Raw genomic sequence first — 19,290 nt, forward strand, 5'->3', positions numbered from 1 at the left:
GCTCTCTCTGTCTCGCTCTCTCTGTCTCGCTCTCTCTGTCTCGCTCTCTCTGTCTCGCTCTCTCTGTCTCGCTCTCTCTGTCTCGCTCTCTCTGTCTCGCTCTCTCTGTCTCGCTCTCTCTGTCTCGCTCTCTCTGTCTCGCTCTCTCTGTCTCGCTCTCTCTGTCTCGCTCTCTCTGTCTCGCTCTCTCTGTCTCGCTCTCTCTGTCTCGCTCTCTCTGTCTCGCTCTCTCTGTCTCGCTCTCTCTGTCTCGCTCTCTCTGTCTCGCTCTCTCTGTCTCGCTCTCTCTGTCTCGCTCTCTCTGTCTCGCTCTCTCTGTCTCGCTCTCTCTGTCTCGCTCTCTCTGTCTCGCTCTCTCTGTCTCGCTCTCTCTGTCTCGCTCTCTCTGTCTCGCTCTCTCTGTCTCGCTCTCTCTGTCTCGCTCTCTCTGTCTCGCTCTCTCTGTCTCGCTCTCTCTGTCTCGCTCTCTCTGTCTCGCTCTCTCTGTCTCGCTCTCTCTGTCTCGCTCTCTGTCTCGCTCTCTGTCTCGCTCTCTGTCTCGCTCTCTGTCTCGCTCTCTCTGTCTCGCTCTCTGTCTCGCTCTCTGTCTCGCTCTCTCTGTCTCGCTCTCTCTGTCTCGCTCTCTCTGTCTCGCTCTCTCTGTCTCGCTCTCTCTGTCTCGCTCTCTCTGTCTCGCTCTCTCTGTCTCGCTCTCTCTGTCTCGCTCTCTCTGTCTCGCTCTCTCTGTCTCGCTCTCTCTGTCTCGCTCTCTCTGTCTCGCTCTCTCTGTCTCGCTCTCTCTGTCTCGCTCTCTCTGTCTCTCTGTCTCTGTCTCTCTGTCTCTGTCTCGCTCTCTCTGTCTCTGTCTCGCTCTCTCTGTCTCTGTCTCGCTCTCTCTGTCTCTGTCTCGCTCTCTCTGTCTCTGTCTCGCTCTCTCTGTCTCTGTCTCGCTCTCTCTGTCTCTGTCTCGCTCTCTCTGTCTCTGTCTCGCTCTCTCTGTCTCTGTCTCGCTCTCTCTGTCTCTGTCTCGCTCTCTCTGTCTCTGTCTCGCTCTCTCTGTCTCTGTCTCGCTCTCTCTGTCTCTGTCTCGCTCTCTCTGTCTCTGTCTCGCTCTCTCTGTCTCTGTCTCGCTCTCTCTGTCTCTGTCTCGCTCTCTCTGTCTCTGTCTCGCTCTCTCTGTCTCTGTCTCGCTCTCTCTGTCTCTGTCTCGCTCTCTCTGTCTCTGTCTCGCTCTCTCTGTCTCTGTCTCGCTCTCTCTGTCTCTGTCTCGCTCTCTCTGTCTCTGTCTCGCTCTCTCTGTCTCGCTCTCTCTGTCTCGCTCTCTCTGTCTCGCTCTCTCTCTGTCTCGCTCTCTCTCTGTCTCGCTCTCTCTCTGTCTCGCTCTGTCTCTGTCTCGCTCTGTCTCGCTCTCTCTCTGTCTCGCTCTGTCTCTGTCTCGCTCTGTCTCTCTCTGTCTCTGTCTCGCTCTCTCTCTGTCTCTGTCTCGCTCTCTCTCTGTCTCTGTCTCGCTCTCTCTCTGTCTCTGTTTCGCTCTGCCTTTTTGTCTCTCTCCCTTGCGCTCTCTCTCCCTTTCTCCCTTTTTGCATCTAGCTGTTCTTCCTGTCTGCAAAGGAGAGGGCCCCGTGCACTAATATATGTAGCTTCCGGTATGCGCAGATGCGCCAACACTGGGAGACCGCCTGACACAAAAAAGAGGAGCAGGAGAGGAGGCCATTCAGGCCCGAATGTGCGACAATTCCTAGTTCGGTGGCGCAGTTAGCAAAATGGAGGCACTCGTGCACTAAGCTGTCCGCTCACACACTCTCTCTCTCCGCAGTTCCTTCTTTCGCTGCTCTACTACCTGTGGCACGCCGTGAGCGGCCCGGTGAACAGGCTGCTGAGCCGGCGGGCACGCACGCCGCCAACCTCGCCGGTGCCCACCGCCTTCCAGGAGAGCGGGCTGTACAGCGACTGGGAGGACAGCAGCCTGGGCGAGGACGTCTTCCCGCTGGACCCCAGGACCATCCCGCCTAAGGTCCTCTTCCCGCATCAGCCCGAGGGGCCGGATCCCGGGGAGCCCGCCTTCCTCGGCAACAGGTGGGTGCGGCGGTGTAGAGGGAGCTTTACTCTGTACCTAACCCCGTGCTGTACCTGTCCTGGGAATGTTTGATGGGGACAGTGTAGAGGGAGCTTTACTGTGTATCTAACCCCGTGCTGTACCTGTCCTGGGAGTGTTTGATGGGGACGGTGTAGAGGGAGGTTTACTCTGTATCTAACCCCGTGCTGTACCTGTCCTGGGAGTGTTTGATGGGGACGGTGTAGAGGGAGATTTACTCTGTATCTAACCCCGTGCTGTACCTGTCCTGGGAGTGTTTGATGGGGACGGTGTAGAGGGAGGTTTACTCTGTATCTAACCCCGTGCTGTACCTGTCCTGGGAGTGTTTGATGGGGACGGTGTAGAGGGAGCTTTACTCTGTATCTAACCCCGTGCTGTACCTGCCTGGGAGTGTTTGATGGGGACGGTGTAGAGGGAGTTTTACTCTCTTTCTAACCCCGTGCTGTACCTGTCCTGGGAGTGTTTGATGGGGACGGTGTAGAGGGAGCTTTACTCTGTATCTAACCCCGTACTGTACCTGTCCTGGGAGTGTTTGATGGGGACGGTGTAGAGGGAGATTTACTCTGTATCTAACCCCGTGCTGTACCTGTCCTGGGAGTGTTTGATGGGGACAGTGTAGAGGGAGCTTTACTCTGTATCTAACCCTGTGCTGTACCTGTCCTGGGAGTGTTTGATGGGGACAGTGTAGAGGGAGATTTACTCTGTATCTAACCCCGTGCTGTACCTGTCCTGGGAGTGTTTGATGGGGACAGTGTAGAGGGAGCTTTACTCTGTATCTAACCCTGTGCTGTACCTGTCCTGGGAGTGTTTGATGGGGACAGTGTAGAGGGAGATTTACTCTGTATCTAACCCCGTGCTGTACCTGTCCTGGGAGTGTTTGATGGGGACAGTGTAGAGGGAGATTTACTCTGTATCTAACCCCGTGCTGTACCTGTCCTGGGAGTGTTTGATGGGGACAGTGTAGAGGGAGATTTACTCTGTATCTAACCCCGTGCTGTACCTGTCCTGGGAGTGTTTGATGGGGACAGTGTAGAGGGAGATTTACTCTGTATCTAACCCCGTGCTGTACCTGTCCTGGGAGTGTTTGATGGGGACAGTGTAGAGGGAGCTTTACTCTGTATCTAACCCCGTGCTGTACCAGTCTTGGTTTGAATGTTACATAACGTTCAGGAATCCTATTTTCATTTCCTTGCTAGTGTTTTACTGTCGCCTGTGAACGTCTCATCACGACCATCGATGGGAAGTACATCAACCCCACGACATGCGTCCACTGACGAAAATCCAAGCCTCCGAAGGTGAAATTAGTCAAGTAATTTGCAAAATAAAAACACCCGAGAGTGAGATACAGACTGGAATCTAATCGAGGGGTTCGGGGTGGTTTATATATAGAATAACAGATACCCGGGAGCGAGTTACAGCCTGGAATCTAATCGAGGGGTTCGGGGTGTTTATATATAGAATAACAGATACCCGGGAGCGAGTTACAGCCTGGAATCCAATCGAGGGGTTCGGGGGGGGTTATATATAGAATAACAGATACCCGGGAGTGAGTTACAGACTGGAATTTAATCGTGGGGGTCGGTGGGGTTTATATGTAGAACAATAGATATCCGGGAGTGAGTTACAGACTGGAATCTAATCGAGGGGTTCGGGGTGGTATATATATATATAGAATAACAGATACCCGGGAGTGAGTTACAGACTGGAATCTAATCGAGGGGTTTCGGGTTGGTTTATATATAGAATAATAGATACCCGAGAGCAAGTTACAGTCTGGAATCTAATACAGGGTTTCAGGGTAGTTTATATATAGAATAACAGATACCCGGGAGTGAGTTACAGACTGGAATCTAATCGAGGGGCTCAGGGTGGTTTATATATAGAATAACAGCTACCTGGGATTGAGATACAGACTGGAATCTAATCGAGGGGTTCGGGGTGGTTTATATATAGAATAACAGATACCCGGGAGTGAGTTACAGACTGGAATCTAATCGAGGGGCTCAGGGTGGTTTACATATAGAATAAAAGATACCCGGGATTGAGTTACAGACTGGAATCTAATCGAGGATTTCGGGGGGGTTCATATATAGAATAACATACCCGGAAGTGAGTTACAGACTGGAATCGAATCGAGCGGTTTGGGGTGGTTTATGTATAGAATAACAGATAAGCGGGTTAGAGGTACAGACTGGAATCGAATCGAGCGGTTCGGGGTGGTTTATTTATAGAATAACATATACCCGGGAGTGAGTTACAGACTGGAATCTAATCGAGGGGTTCGGCGTGTTTTATATATAGAATAACAGATACCCGGGAGTGAGTTACAGACTGGAATCTAATCGAGGGGTTCACAGTGGTTTATATATTGAATAACAGATATCCAGGAGTGAGATACAGACTGGAATCTAATCGAGTTGTTCGGGGTGGTTTATATATAGAATAACAGATTCCCGGAAGTGAGTTACAGATTGGAATCTAATCGAGGTGTTCAGGGTGGTTTATATATAGAATAACAGATACCCGGGTCTGAGTTAAAGACTGGAATCTAATCGAGGGGTTCGGGGGGTTTATATATAGAATAACAGATACCCGGAAGTGAGTTGCAGACTGGAATCTAATCGAGGGGCACAGGGTGGTTTATATATAGAGTAACAGATATTCGGGAGTGAGTTCCAGACTGGAATCTAATCGAGGGGTTCGGGAGGGTTTACATATAGAATACCAGATACCCGGGAGTGAGTTACAAACTGGAATCTAATCAAGGGGTTCACAGTGATTTATATATAGAATAACAGATATCCGGGAGTGAGTTACAGACTGGAATTTAATCAAGTGGTTTGGGGGCGTTTATATACAGAATTACAGATACCCGGGAGTGAGATACAGACTGGAATCTAATCGAGGTGTTCGGGGTGGTTTATATATTGAATAACAGGTACCCGGAAGTGAGTTACAGACTGGAATCTAATCGAGGGTTTCGGGGTGGTTTATATATAGAATTAACATATACCCGGAATGAGTTACAGACTGGAATCTAACTGAGGGGTTCGGGGGAGGTTTATATATAGAATAAAAGATATCCGGGAGTGAGTTACAGAGTGGAATCCTATCGAGGGATTCGGGGTGGTTTATAAATAGAATAACAGATACCCGGGAGTGAGTTACAGACTGGAATCTAATCAAGGGGTTTGGGTGGTTTATATATAGAATAACATATACCCGGGATTGAGTTACAGACTGGAATCTAATCGAGGGTTTCGGTGTGGTTTATATATAGAATAAAAGATATCCGGGAGTGAGTCACTGACTTGAATCTAATCAAGTGGCTCGGGCTGATTTATATATAGAATAACAGATACCCGGGAGTGAGTTACAGACTGGAATCTAATCGAATGGTTCGGCGGGTTAACATATAGGATTACAGATACCCGGGTGTGAGTTACAGACTGGAATCTAATCAAGGGGTTCACAGTGGTTTATATATAGAATAACAGATATCCGGGATTGAGTTACAGACTGGAATTTAATTGACTGGTTTGGGGGCATTTATATACAGAATTACAGGTACCCGGAGTGAGATACAGACTGGAATCTAATCGAGGTGTTCAGGGTGGTTTATATATAGAATAACAGATACCCGGGAGTGAGTAACAGAGTGGAATATAATCGAGGGGTTCGGGGTAGTTTATATGTAGAATAACAGATACCCGAGAGCGAGTTACTGTCTGGAATCTAATAGAGGGTTTCGGGGTGGTTTATATATAGAATAACAGATACCGGGGAGTGAGTTACAGGCTGGAATCTAATCGAGGGTTTCGGTGGGGTTTATATATAGAATATCAGATACCCGGAAGTGAGTTACAGACTGGAATCGAATCGTGCCGTTCGGGGTGGTTTATATATAGAATAACAGATAAGCGAGTCTGAGTTACAGACTGGAATCGAATCGAGCAGTCCGGGGTGGTTTATATATAGAATAACAGATACCCGGGTGTGAGTTACAGACTGGAATCTAACTGAGGGGTTCGGGGGAGGTTTATATATAGAATAAAAGATACCCGGGAGTGAGTTACAGACTGGAATCTAATCGAGGGTTTCGGGGTGGTTTATTTATAGAATAACAGATACCCGGGAGTGAGTTACAGACTGGAATCTAATCGAGGGGTTCGGGGTGGTTTATATATAGAATAACAGATACCTGGGGGTGAGTTACAGACTGGAATTTAATCGTGGGGGTCGGTGGGGTTTATATGTAGGATAATAGATACCCGGGAGTGAGTTACAGACTGTAATCTAATCGAGGGGTTCGGGGTGGTATATATATATAGAATAACAGATACCCGGGAGTGAGTTACAGACTGGAATCTAATCGAGGGGTTTCGGGTTGGTTTATATATAGAATAATAGATACCTGAGAGCGAGTTACAGTCTGGAATCTAATACAGGGTTTCGGGGTGGTTTATATATAGAATAACAGATACCCGGGAGTGAGTTACAGACTGGAATCTAATCGAGGGGTTCGGGGGAGTTTATATATAGAATAACAGATACCCGGGATTGAGATACAGACTGGAATCTAATCGAGGGATTCGGGGTGGTTTATATATAGAATAACAGATACCCGGGAGTGAGTTACAGACTGGAATCTAATCGAGGATTTCGGGGGGGTTTATATATAGAATAACAGATAAGCGGGTCAGAGTTACAGACTGGAATTGAATCGAGCGGTTCGGGGTGGTTTATTCATAGAATAACATATACCCGGGAGTGAGTTACAGACTGGAATCTAATCGAGGGGTTCGGCGTGTTTTATATATAGAATAACAGATACCCGGGAGTGAGTTACAGACTGGAATCTAATCGAGGGGTTCACAGTGGTTTATATATTGAATAACAGATATCCGGGAGTGAGATACAGACTGGAATCTAATCGAGTTGTTCGGGGTGGTTTATATATAGAATAACAGATTCCCGGAAGTGAGTTACAGATTGGAATCTAATCGAGGTGTTCAGGGTGGTTTATATATAGAATAACAGATACCCGGGTCTGAGTTAAAGACTGGAATCTAATCAAGGGGCTTGGGTGGTTTGAATATAGAATAACAGATATCCGGGAGTGAGTTGCAGACTGGAATCTAATCGAGTGGATTGGGGGTGGTATATATATAGAATAACAGATACCTGGAAGTGAGTTACTGACTGGAATCTAATCGAGGTGTTCGGGGTGGTTTATATATAGAATAATAGATACCTGGAAGTGAGTTACAGACTGGAATCTAATCGAGGGGTTCGGTGTGGTTTATATATTGAATAACAGATACCCGGGAGTGTGTAACAGACTGGGATCTAATTGAGGGGTTCAGGGGGTTTATATATAGAATAACTGATACCTGGGAGTGAATAACAGACTGGAATCTAATCGAGGGGATCTGGGTGGTTTATATATAGAATAACAGATACCCGGGAGTAAGTTACAGACTGGAATCTAATCGAGGGTTTTGGGGTGATTTATTTATTGAATAACAGATACCTGGGAGTGAGTTACAGACTGGAATGTAATCGAGGGGTTCTGGGTGGTTTATATATAGAATAACAGATACCTGGAAGTGAGTTGCAGACTGGAATCTAATCGACAGGATTGGGGGGTGGTTTATATATAGAATAACAGATACCCGGGAGTGAGTTACTGACTGGAATCTAATCGAGGGTTCAGGGTGGTTTACATATAGAATAACAGATACCCGGGAGTGAGTTACAGACTGGAATCTAATCGAGGGGTTCACAGTGGTTTATATATAAAATAAAAGATACCCGGGAGTGAGTTACAGACTGGAATTTAATCGAATGGTTTGGGGGCATTTATATACAGAATAACAGATACCCAGGAGTGAGTTACAGACTGGAATCTAATCGAATGGTTCGGTGTGTTTACATATAGAGTAACAGATACCCGGGAGTTAATTACAGAGTGGAATCTAATCAAGTGGTTCACAGTGGTTTATATATTGAATAACAGATATCCAGGAGTGAGTTACAGAGTGGAATTTAATTGAGTGGTTTGGGGGCGCTTAAAAACAGAATAACAGATACTCAGCAGTGAGGTACAGATTGGAATCTAATCGAGGGTTTCAGGGTGGTTTATATATAGAATAACAGATGCCCGGGTCTGAGTTACATACTAGAATCTAATCGAGGGGTTCGGGGGGTTTATATATAGAATAACAGATACCTGGAATTGAGTTACAGACTGGAATCTAATCGAGGGGTTCAGGGTGATTTATATATAGAATAACAGATAACCGGGTCTGAGTTACAGACTGGAATCGAATCGAGCGGTTCGGGGGGGTTTGTATATAGAACAACAGATACCCGGGAGTGAGTTACAGACTGGAATCTAACTGAGGGGTTCGGGGGAGGTTTATATATAGAATAACATATACCCAGGAGTGAGTTACAGACTGGAATCTAATCAAGGGGTTTGGGTGGTTTATATATAGAATAACAGATGCCCGGGATTGAGTTACAGTCTGGAATCTAATCGCAGGTTTCGGGGTGGTTTATATATAGAATAACAGATACCCGGGAGTGAGTTACAGACTGGAATCTAATCGAATGGTTCGATGGGTTTACATATAGAATTACACATATCCGGGAGTGAGTTACAGACTGGAATCTAATTGAGGGGTTCGGGGTGGTTTATATGTAGAATAACAGATACCCGGGAGTGAGTTCCAGACTGGAATCTAATCGAGGGGTTCGGCGGGGTTTATATATAGAATAACCTACACGGAACTGAGTTACAGACTGGAATCGAATCGAGCAGTTCGGTGTGGATTATATATAGAATAACAGATATTCGGGAGTGAGTTACAGACTGGAATCTAATCGAGGGGTTCAGGGGGTTTATATATAGAATAACAGATACCCGGGAGTGAGTAACAGACTGGAATATAATCGTGGGGTTCGGGGTGATTTATATATAGAATAACAGATACCCAGGAGTGAGTTACAGAGTGGAACCTAATCAAGGGGTTCACAGTGGTTTATATATTGAATAACAGATATCCTGGAGTGAGTTACAGACTGGAATCGGATCGAGCAGTTCGGGGTGGTTTATATATAGAATAACAGATACCCGAGTGTGAGTTACAGACTGGAATCTAATCGAGGATTTCGGGGTGGTTTATTTATAGAATAACATATACACGGGAGTGAGCTTCAGACTGGAATCTAATCAACGGGTTTGGGTGGTTTATATATAGAATAACAGATACCCGGGAGTGAGTTACAGACTGGAATCTAATCGAGGGGTTCGGGGGGTTGATACATAGAATAACAGATACCCGGGAGTGAGTTATAGACCGGAATCTAATCGAGGGGCTCGGGGTGCTTTACATATAGAATAACAGATACCCGGGAGTGAGTTACCAACTGGGATCTAATCGACGGGTTCAGGGTGGTTTATATATTGAATAACAGATACCCGGGAGTGTGTAACAGACTGGAATCAAATCGAGTGGTTCAGGGGGGTTTTATATAGAATAACAGATACCCGGAAGTGAGTTACAGACTGGAATATAATCGAGTGGATTGGGGGTGGTATATATATAGAATAACAGATACCCGGGAGTGAGTTACAGACTGGAATCTAATCGAATGGTTCGGGGTGGTTTATATATAGAATAACAGATACCCGGGTCAGAGTTCCAGACCGGAATCTAAGCGAGGGGTTCGGCGGGGTTTATATATAGAATAACAGATACCCGGAAGTGTTAGAGACTGGAATCTAGTCGAGGGGCACAGGGTGGTTTATCTATAGAATAACAGATATTCAGGAGTGAGTTACAGACTGGAATCTAATCGAGGGGCTCATGGGGGTGATTGATATATAGAATAACAGATACCTTGGAGTGAGTTACAGACTGCAATCTAATCGAATGGTTCGGGGGGTTTACATATAGAATAACAGATACCCGGGAGTGAGTTACAGACTGGAATCTAATCGATGGGTTCGGGGTGCTTTATATATAGAATAACAGATATCCGGGTGTGAGTTACAGACTGGAATTTAATCGCGTGTTTTGGGGGCGTTTTTATATAGAATAACAGATACCCGGGAGTGAGATACGGACTGGAATCTAATCGAGGTGTTCGGGGTGGTTTATATATAGAATAATAGATACCCGGAAGTGAGTTACAGACTGGAATCTAATCCAGGGGTTCAGGGTGGTTTATATATAGAATAACAGATACCCGGGAGTGAGTTACAGACTGGAATCAAATCGAGTGGTTCAGGGGGGTTTTATATAGAATAACAGATACCCGGAAGTGAGTTACAGACTGGAATATAATCGAGTGGATTGGGGGTTTTATACATATATAATAACAGATACCTGGGAGTGAGTTACAGACTGGAATCTAATCGAGGGGTTCGGGGGGTTGATACATAGAATAACAGATGCCGGGGAGTGAGTTACAGACTGGAATCTAATCGGGGGGTTCGGGGTGGTTTATATATAGAGTAACAGATACCCGGGAGTGAGTTGCCATCTGGGATCTAATCGAGGGGTTCGGTGGGGGTTTATATATAGAATAACAGATACCCGGAAGTGAGTTACTGACTGGAATCTAATCGAGGGTTCAGGGTGGTTTATATATAGAATAACAGATACCCGGGAGTGAGATACAGACTGGAATCTAATCGAGGGGTTCGGTGTGGTTTATATATTGAATAACAGATACCCGGGAGTGTATAACAGACTGGGATCTAATTGAGGGGTTCAGGGGGTTTATATATAGAATAACTGATACCTGGGAGTGAGTAACAGACTGGAATCTAATCGAGGGGATCTGGGTGGTTTATATATAGAATAACAGATACCCGGGAGTGAGTTACAGACTGGAATCTAATCGAGGGTTTTGGGGTGATTTATTTATTGAATAACAGATACCTGGGAGTGAGTTACAGACTGGAATGTAATCGAGGGGTTCTGGGTGGTTTATATATAGAATAACAGATACCTGGAAGTGAGTTGCAGACTGGAATCTAATCGACAGGATTGGGGGGTGGTTTATATATAGAATAACAGATACCCGGGAGTGAGTTACTGACTGGAATCTAATCGAGGGTTCAGGGTGGTTTACATATAGAATAACAGATACCCGGGAGTGAGTTTCAGACTGGAATCTAATCGAGGGGTTTGGGGTGGTTTATAAATAGAATAACAGATACCCGGGAGTGAGTTACAGAGTGGAACCTAATCAAGGGGTTCACAGTGGTTTATATATTGAATAACAGATATCCTGGAGTGAGTTACAGACTGGAATCGGATCGAGCAGTTCGGGGTGGTTTATATATAGAATAACAGATACCCGAGTGTGAGTTACAGACTGGAATCTAATCGAGGATTTCGGGGTGGTTTATTTATAGAATAACATATACACGGGAGTGAGTTTCAGACTGGAATCTAATCAACGGGTTTGGGTGGTTTATATATAGAATAACAGATACCCGGGAGTGAGTTACAGACTGGAATCTAATCGAGGGGTTCGGGGGGTTGATACATAGAATAACAGATACCCGGGAGTGAGTTATAGACCGGAATCTAATCGAGGGGCTCGGGGTGCTTTACATATAGAATAACAGATACCCGGGAGTGAGTTACCAACTGGGATCTAATCGACGGGTTCAGGGTGGTTTATATGTTGAATAACAGATACCCGGGAGTGTGTAACAGACTGGAATCAAATCGAGTGGTTCAGGGGGGTTTTATATAGAATAACAGATACCCGGAAGTGAGTTACAGACTGGAATATAATCGAGTGGATTGGGGGTGGTATATATATAGAATAACAGATACCCGGGAGTGAGTTACAGACTGGAATCTAATCGAATGGTTCGGGGTGGTTTATATATAGAATAACAGATACCCGGGTCAGAGTTCCAGACCGGAATCTAAGCGAGGGGTTCGGCGGGGTTTATATATAGAATAACAGATACCCGGAAGTGTTAGAGACTGGAATCTAATCGAGGGGCACAGGGTGGTTTATCTATAGAATAACAGATATTCGGGAGTGAGTTACAGACTGGAATCTAATCGAGGGGCTCATGGGGGTGATTGATATATAGAATAACAGATACCTTGGAGTGAGTTACAGACTGCAATCTAATCGAATGGTTCGGGGGGTTTACATATAGAATAACAGATACCCGGGAGTGAGTTACAGACTGGAATCTAATCGATGGGTTCGGGGTGCTTTATATATAGAATAACAGATATCCGGGTGTGAGTTACAGACTGGAATTTAATCGCGTGTTTTGGGGGCGTTTATATATAGAATAACAGATACCCGGGAGTGAGATACGGACTGGAATCTAATCGAGGTGTTCGGGGTGGTTTATATATAGAATAATAGATACCCGGAAGTGAGTTACAGACTGGAATCTAATCCAGGGGTTCGGGGTGGTTTATATATAGAATAACAGATACCCGGGAGTGAGTTACAGACTGGAATCAAATCGAGTGGTTCAGGGGGGTTTTATATAGAATAACAGATACCCGGAAGTGAGTTACAGACTGGAATATAATCGAGTGGATTGGGGGTGGTATATATATATAATAACAGATACCTGGGAGTGAGTTACAGACTGGAATCTAATCGAGGGGTTCGGGGGGTTGATACATAGAATAACAGGTGCCGGGGAGTGAGTTACAGACTGGAATCTAATCGGGGGGTTCGGGGTGGTTTATATATAGAGTAACAGATACCCGGGAGTGAGTTGCCATCTGGGATCTAATCGAGGGGTTCGGTGGAGGTTTATATATAGAATAACTGATGCCCGGAAGTGAGTTACTGACTGGAATCTAATCGAGGGTTCAGGGTGGTTTACATATAGAATAACAGATACCCGGGAGTGAGTTACAGACTGGAATCTAATCGAGGGGTTCGGTGTGGTTTATATATAGAATATCGGATACCCCGGAGTGAGTTAGACTGGAATCCAATTGAGGGTTTCGGGGTGGTTTATATATAGAATAACAGATACCCAGGAGTGAGTTACCGACTGGAATCTAATCGAGGGGTTCGGGATGGTTTATATATAGAATAACGGATAACCGGGAGTCAGTTACAGACTGGAATCTAATCGAGGGGTTCGGAGGGTTTATACATAGGATAACAGATACCCGGGAGTGAGTTACAGACTGGGATCTAATCGAGGGGCTCGGGGTGGTTTATATATAGAAGAACAGATACCCAGGAGTGAGTTACAGACTGGAATACAATCGAGGGGCTCACGGGGGTGATTTATATATAGAATAACAGATACCGGGGAGTGAGTTACAGACTGGAATCTAATCAAGGGGTTTGGGTGGTTTGTATATAGAATAACAGATATCCGGGAGTGAGTTGCAGACTGGAATCTAATCGAGTGGATTGGGGGTGATGTACATATAGAATAACAGATACCCGGAAGTGAGTTACTGACTGGAATCTAATCGAGGTGTTCGGGGTGGTTTATATATAGAATAATAGATACCTGGAAGTGAGTTACAGACTGGAATCTAATCGAGGGGTTCGGGGTGGTTTATATATTGAATAACAGATACCCGGGAGTGTGTAACAGACTGGGATCTAATTGAGGGGTTCAGGGGGTTTATATATGGAATAACTGATACCTGGGAGTGAGTTACAGACTGGAATCTAATCGAGGGGTTCGGTGTGGTTTATATATAGAATATCAGATACCCCGGAGTGAGTTACAGACTGGAATCCAATTGAGGGTTTCGGGGTGGTTTATATATAGAATAACAGATACCCAGGAGCGAGTTACCGACTGGAATCTAATCGAGGGGTTCGGGATGGTTTATATATAGAATAACGGATAACTGGGAGTGAGTTACAGACTGGAATCTAATCGAGGGTTTCGGGGGGTTGATACATAGAATAACAGATGCCGGGGAGTGAGTTACAGACTGGAATCTAATCGGGGGGTTCGGGGTGGTTTATATATAGAGTAACAGATACCCGGGAGTGAGTTGCCATCTGGGATCTAATCGAGGGGTTCGGTGGGGGTTTATATATAGAATAACAGATACCCGGAAGTGAGTTACTGACTGGAATCTAATCGAGGGTTCAGGGTGGTTTATATATAGAATAACAGATACCCGGGAGTGAGATACAGACTGGAATCTAATCGAGGTGTTCGGGGGGGGTTTATATATAGAATAACAGATACCCGGAAGTGAGTTACTGAGTGGAATCTAATCGAGGGTTCAGGGTGGTTTACATATAGAATAACAGATGCCGGGGAGTGAGTTACAGACTGGAATCTAATTGGGGGGTTCGGGGTGGTTTATATATAGAATAACAGATACCCGGGAGTGAGTTACAGACTGGAATCTAATCGAGGGGTTCGGTGTGGTTTATATATAGAATATCAGATACCCCGGAGTGAGTTACAGACTGGAATCCAATTGAGGGTTTCGGGGTGGTTTATATATAGAATAACAGATACCCAGGAGCGAGTTACCGACTGGAATCTAATCGAGGGGTTCGGGATGGTTTATATATAGAATAACGGATAACTGGGAGTGAGTTACAGACTGGAATCTAATCGAGGGGTTCGGAGGGTTTATACATAGAATAACAGATACCCAGGAGTGAGTTACAGACTGGGATCTAATCGAGGGGCTCGGGGTGGTTTATATATTGAATAACAGATACCCAGGAGTGAGTTACAGACTGGAATATAATCGAGGGGCTCACGGGGGTGATTTATATATAGAATAACAGATACCGGGGAGTGAGTTACAGACTGGAATCTAATCAAGGGGTTTGGGTGGTTTGAATATAGAATAACAGATATCCGGGAGTGAGTTGCAGACTGGAATCTAATCGAGTGGATTGGGGGTGGTGTACATATAGAATAACAGATACCCGGAAGTGAGTTACTGACTGGAATCTAATCGAGGTGTTCGGGGTGGTTTATATATAGAATAATAGATACCTGGAAGTGAGTTACAGACTGGAATCTAATCGAGGGGTTCGGTGTGGTTTATATATTGAATAACAGATACCCGGGAGTGTATAACAGACTGGGATCTAATTGAGGGGTTCAGGGGGTTTATATATAGAATAACTGATACCTGGGAGTGAGTAACAGACTGGAATCTAATCGAGGGGATCTGGGTGGTTTATATATAGAATAACAGATACCCGGGAGTGAGTTACAGACTGGAATCTAATCGAGGGTTTTGGGGTGATTTATTTATTGAATAACAGATACCTGGGAGTGAGTTACAGACTGGAATGTAATCGAGGGGTTCTGGGTGGTTTATATATAGAATAACAGATACCTGGAAGTGAGTTGCAGACTGGAATCTAATCGACAGGATTGGGGGGTGGTTTATATATCGAATAACAGATACCCGGGAGTGAGTTACTGACTGGAATCTAATCGAGGGTTCAGGGTGGTTTACATATAGAATAACAGATACCCGGGAGTGAGTTTCAGACTGGAATCTAATCGAGGGGTTTGGGGTGGTTTATAAATAGAATAACAGATACCGGGAGTGAGTTACAGACTGGAATCTAATCGAGGGGTTCACAGTGGTTTATATATAAAATAAAAGATACCCGGGAGTGAGTTACAGACTGGAATTTAATCGAATCGTTTGGGGGCATTTATATACAGAATAACAGATACCCAGGAGTGAGTTACAGACTGGAATCTAATCGAATGGTTCGGTGTGTTTACATATAGAGTAACAGATACCCGGGAGTTAATTACAGAGTGGAATCTAATCAAGTGGTTCACAGTGGTTTATATATTGAATAACAGATATCCGGGAGTGAGTTACAGAGTGGAATTTAATTGAGTGGTTTGGGGGCGTTTAAAAACAGAATAACAGATACTCGGCAGTGAGGTACAGATTGGAATCTAATCGAGGGTTTCAGGGTGGTTTATATATAGAATAACAGATGCCCGGGTCTGAGTTACATACTAGAATCTAATCGAGGGGTTCGGGGGGTTTATATATAGAATAACAGATACCTGGAATTGAGTTACAGACTGGAATCTAATCGTTGTGCTCGGGGTGATTTATATATAGAATAACAGATACCCGGAAGTGATTTACAGACTGGAATCTAATCGAGGGGTTCAGGGTGGTTTATATATAGAATAACAGATACCCAGAAGTGAGTTACAGACTGGAATCTAATCGAGGGGTTTTGGGGGGGGGGGTTTAATAATAGAATAACAGATACCCGGGAGTGAGTTACAGACTGGAATCTAATCGAGGGTTTTGGGGTGGTTTATTTATAGCATAACAAATACCCGGGAATGAGTTACAGACTGGAATCTAACTGAGGGGTTCGGGGCAGGTTTATATATAGAATAAAAGATACCCGGGAGTGAGTTACCGACTAGAATCTAAGCAATGGGTTTGGGTGGTTTATATATAGAATAACAGATACCCGGGAGTGACTTACAGACTGGAATCTAATTGAGGGTTTCGGGGTGATTTATTTATAGAATAACATATACCCGGGAGTGAGTTACAGACTGGAATCTAAGCAATGGGTTTGGGTGGTTTATATATAGAATAACAGATACCCGGGAGTGAGTTACAGACTGGAATCTAATCGAGGGTTCATTTATAGAATAACATATACCCGGGAGTGAGTTACAGACTGGAATCTAACTGAGGGGATAGATGGAGGTTTATATATAGAATAAGAGATACCCGGGAGTGAGTTACAGACTGGAATTTAATCGAATGGTTTGGGGGCATTTATATACAGAATAACAGATACCCAGGAGTGAGTTACAGACTGGAATCTAATCAAATGGTTCGGGGTGTTTACATATAGAGTAACAGATACCCGGGAGTTAATTACAGAGTGGAATCTAATCAAGTGGTTCACAGTGGTTTATATATTGAATAACAGATATCCGGGAGTGAGTTACAGAGTGGAATTTAATTGAGTGGTTTGGGGGCGTTTAAAAACAGAATAACAGAGACTCGGCAGTGAGGTACAGATTGGAATCTAATCGAGGGTTTCAGGGTGGTTTATATATAGAATAACAGATGCCCGGGTCTGAGTTACATACTAGAATCTAATCGAGGGGTTCGGGGGGTTTATATATAGAATAACAGATACCTGGAATTGAGTTACAGACTGGAATCTAATCGAGGGGTTCGGGGTGATTTATATATAGAATAACAGATAACCGGGTCTGAGTTACAGACTGGAATCGAATCGAGCGGTTCGGGGGGGTTTGTATATAGAACAACAGATACCCGGGAGTGAGTTACAGACTGGAATCTAACTGAGGGGTTCGGGGGAGGTTTATATATAGAATAACATATACCCGGGAGTGAGTTACAGACTGGAATCTAATCAAGGGGTTTGGGTGGTTTATATATAGAATAACAGATGCCCGGGATTGAGTTACAGTCTGGAATCTAATCGCAGGTTTCGGGGTGATTTATATATAGAATAACAGATACCCGGGAGTGAGTTACAGACTGGAATCTAATCGAATGGTTCGATGGGTTTACATATAGAATTACAGATATCCGGGAGTGAGTTACAGATTGGAATCTAATTGAGGGGTTCGGGGTGGTTTATATGTAGGATAACAGATACCCGGGAGTGAGTTCCGGACTGGAATCTAATCGAGGGGTTCGGCGGAGTTTATATATACAATAACCTACACGGAACTCTGTTACAGACTGGAATCGAATCGAGCAGTTCGGTGTGGATTATATATAGAATAACAGATATTCGGGAGTGAGTTACAGACTGGAATCTAATCGAGGGGTTCAGGGGGTTTATATATAGAATAACAGATACCCGGGAGTGAGTAACAGACTGGAATATAATCGTGGGGTTCGGGGTGATTTATATATAGAATAACAGATACCCAGGAGTGAGTTACAGAGTGGAACCTAATCAAGGGGTTCACAGTGGTTTATATATTGAATAACAGATATCCTGGAGTGAGTTACAGACTGGAATCGGATCGAGCAGTTCGGGGTGGTTTATATATAGAATAACAGATACCCGAGTGTGAGTTACAGACTGGAATCTAATCGAGGATTTCGGGGTGGTTTATTTATAGAATAACATATACACGGGAGTGAGTTTGAGACTGGAATCTAATCAACGGGTTTGGGTGGTTTATATATAGAATAACAGATACCCGGGAGTGAGTTACAGACTGGAATCTAATCGAGGGGTTCGGGGGGTTGATACATAGAATAACAGATACCCGGGAGTGAGTTATAGACCGGAATCTAATCGAGGGGCTCGGGGTGCTTTACATATAGAATAACAGATACCCGGGAGTGAGTTACCAACTGGGATCTAATCGACGGGTTCAGGGTGGTTTATATATTGAATAACAGATACCCGGGAGTGTGTAACAGACTGGAATCAAATCGAGTGGTTCAGGGGGGTTTTATATAGAATAACAGATACCCGGAAGTGAGTTACAGACTGGAATATAATCGAGTGGATTGGGGGTGGTATATATATAGAATAACAGATACCCGGGAGTGAGTTACAGACTGGAATCTAATCGAATGGTTCGGGGTGGTTTATATATAGAATAACAGATACCCGGGTCAGAGTTCCAGACCGGAATCTAAGCGAGGGGTTCGGCGGGGTTTATATATAGAATAACAGATTCCCGGAAGTGTTAGAGACTGGAATCTAGTCGAGGGGCACAGGGTGGTTTATCTATAGAATAAGATATTCGGGAGTGAGTTACAGACTGGAATCTAATCGAGGGGTTCGGAGGGTTTATACATAGAATAACAGATACCCGGGAGTGAGTTGCAAACTGGGATCTAATCGAGGGGCTCGGGGTGGTTTATTTATAGAATAACAGATACCCAGGAGTGAGTTACAGACTGGAATATAATCGAGGGGCTCACGGGGGTGATTTATATATAGAATAACAGATACTGGGGAGTGAGTTACAGACTGGGATCTAATCAAGGGGTTTGGGTGGTTTGAATATAGAATAACAGATATCCGGGAGTGAGTTGCAGACTGGAATTTAATCGAGTGGATTGGGGGTGGTGTACATATAGAATAACAGATACCCGGAAGTGAGTTACTGACTGGAATCTAATCGAGGTGTTCGGGGTGGTTTATATATAGAATAATAGATACCTGGAAGTGAGTTACAGACTGGA

At 44.6% G+C, this 19,290-nt stretch overlaps 1 protein-coding gene across 1 annotated transcript in view; it reads left to right on the forward strand.

Annotated features, from left to right (window-relative positions):
- pkmyt1 (protein kinase, membrane associated tyrosine/threonine 1) overlaps window positions 1-19,290 on the forward strand; it is a 56,765-nt gene that overhangs the window by 24,216 nt on the left and 13,259 nt on the right. Inside the window, exons 6-7 of the mRNA XM_041180041.1 lie at window positions 1,796-2,055; window positions 3,271-3,369. Coding sequence (XP_041035975.1) covers window positions 1,796-2,055; window positions 3,271-3,369 — 359 coding nt within the window. The remainder of the gene's footprint in view (window positions 1-1,795; window positions 2,056-3,270; window positions 3,370-19,290) is intronic.

Source organism: Carcharodon carcharias, chromosome 38 (genome assembly GCF_017639515.1).
Source record: "Carcharodon carcharias isolate sCarCar2 chromosome 38, sCarCar2.pri, whole genome shotgun sequence".
In the NCBI taxonomy this organism is placed as follows: Eukaryota; Metazoa; Chordata; class Chondrichthyes; order Lamniformes; family Lamnidae; genus Carcharodon; species Carcharodon carcharias.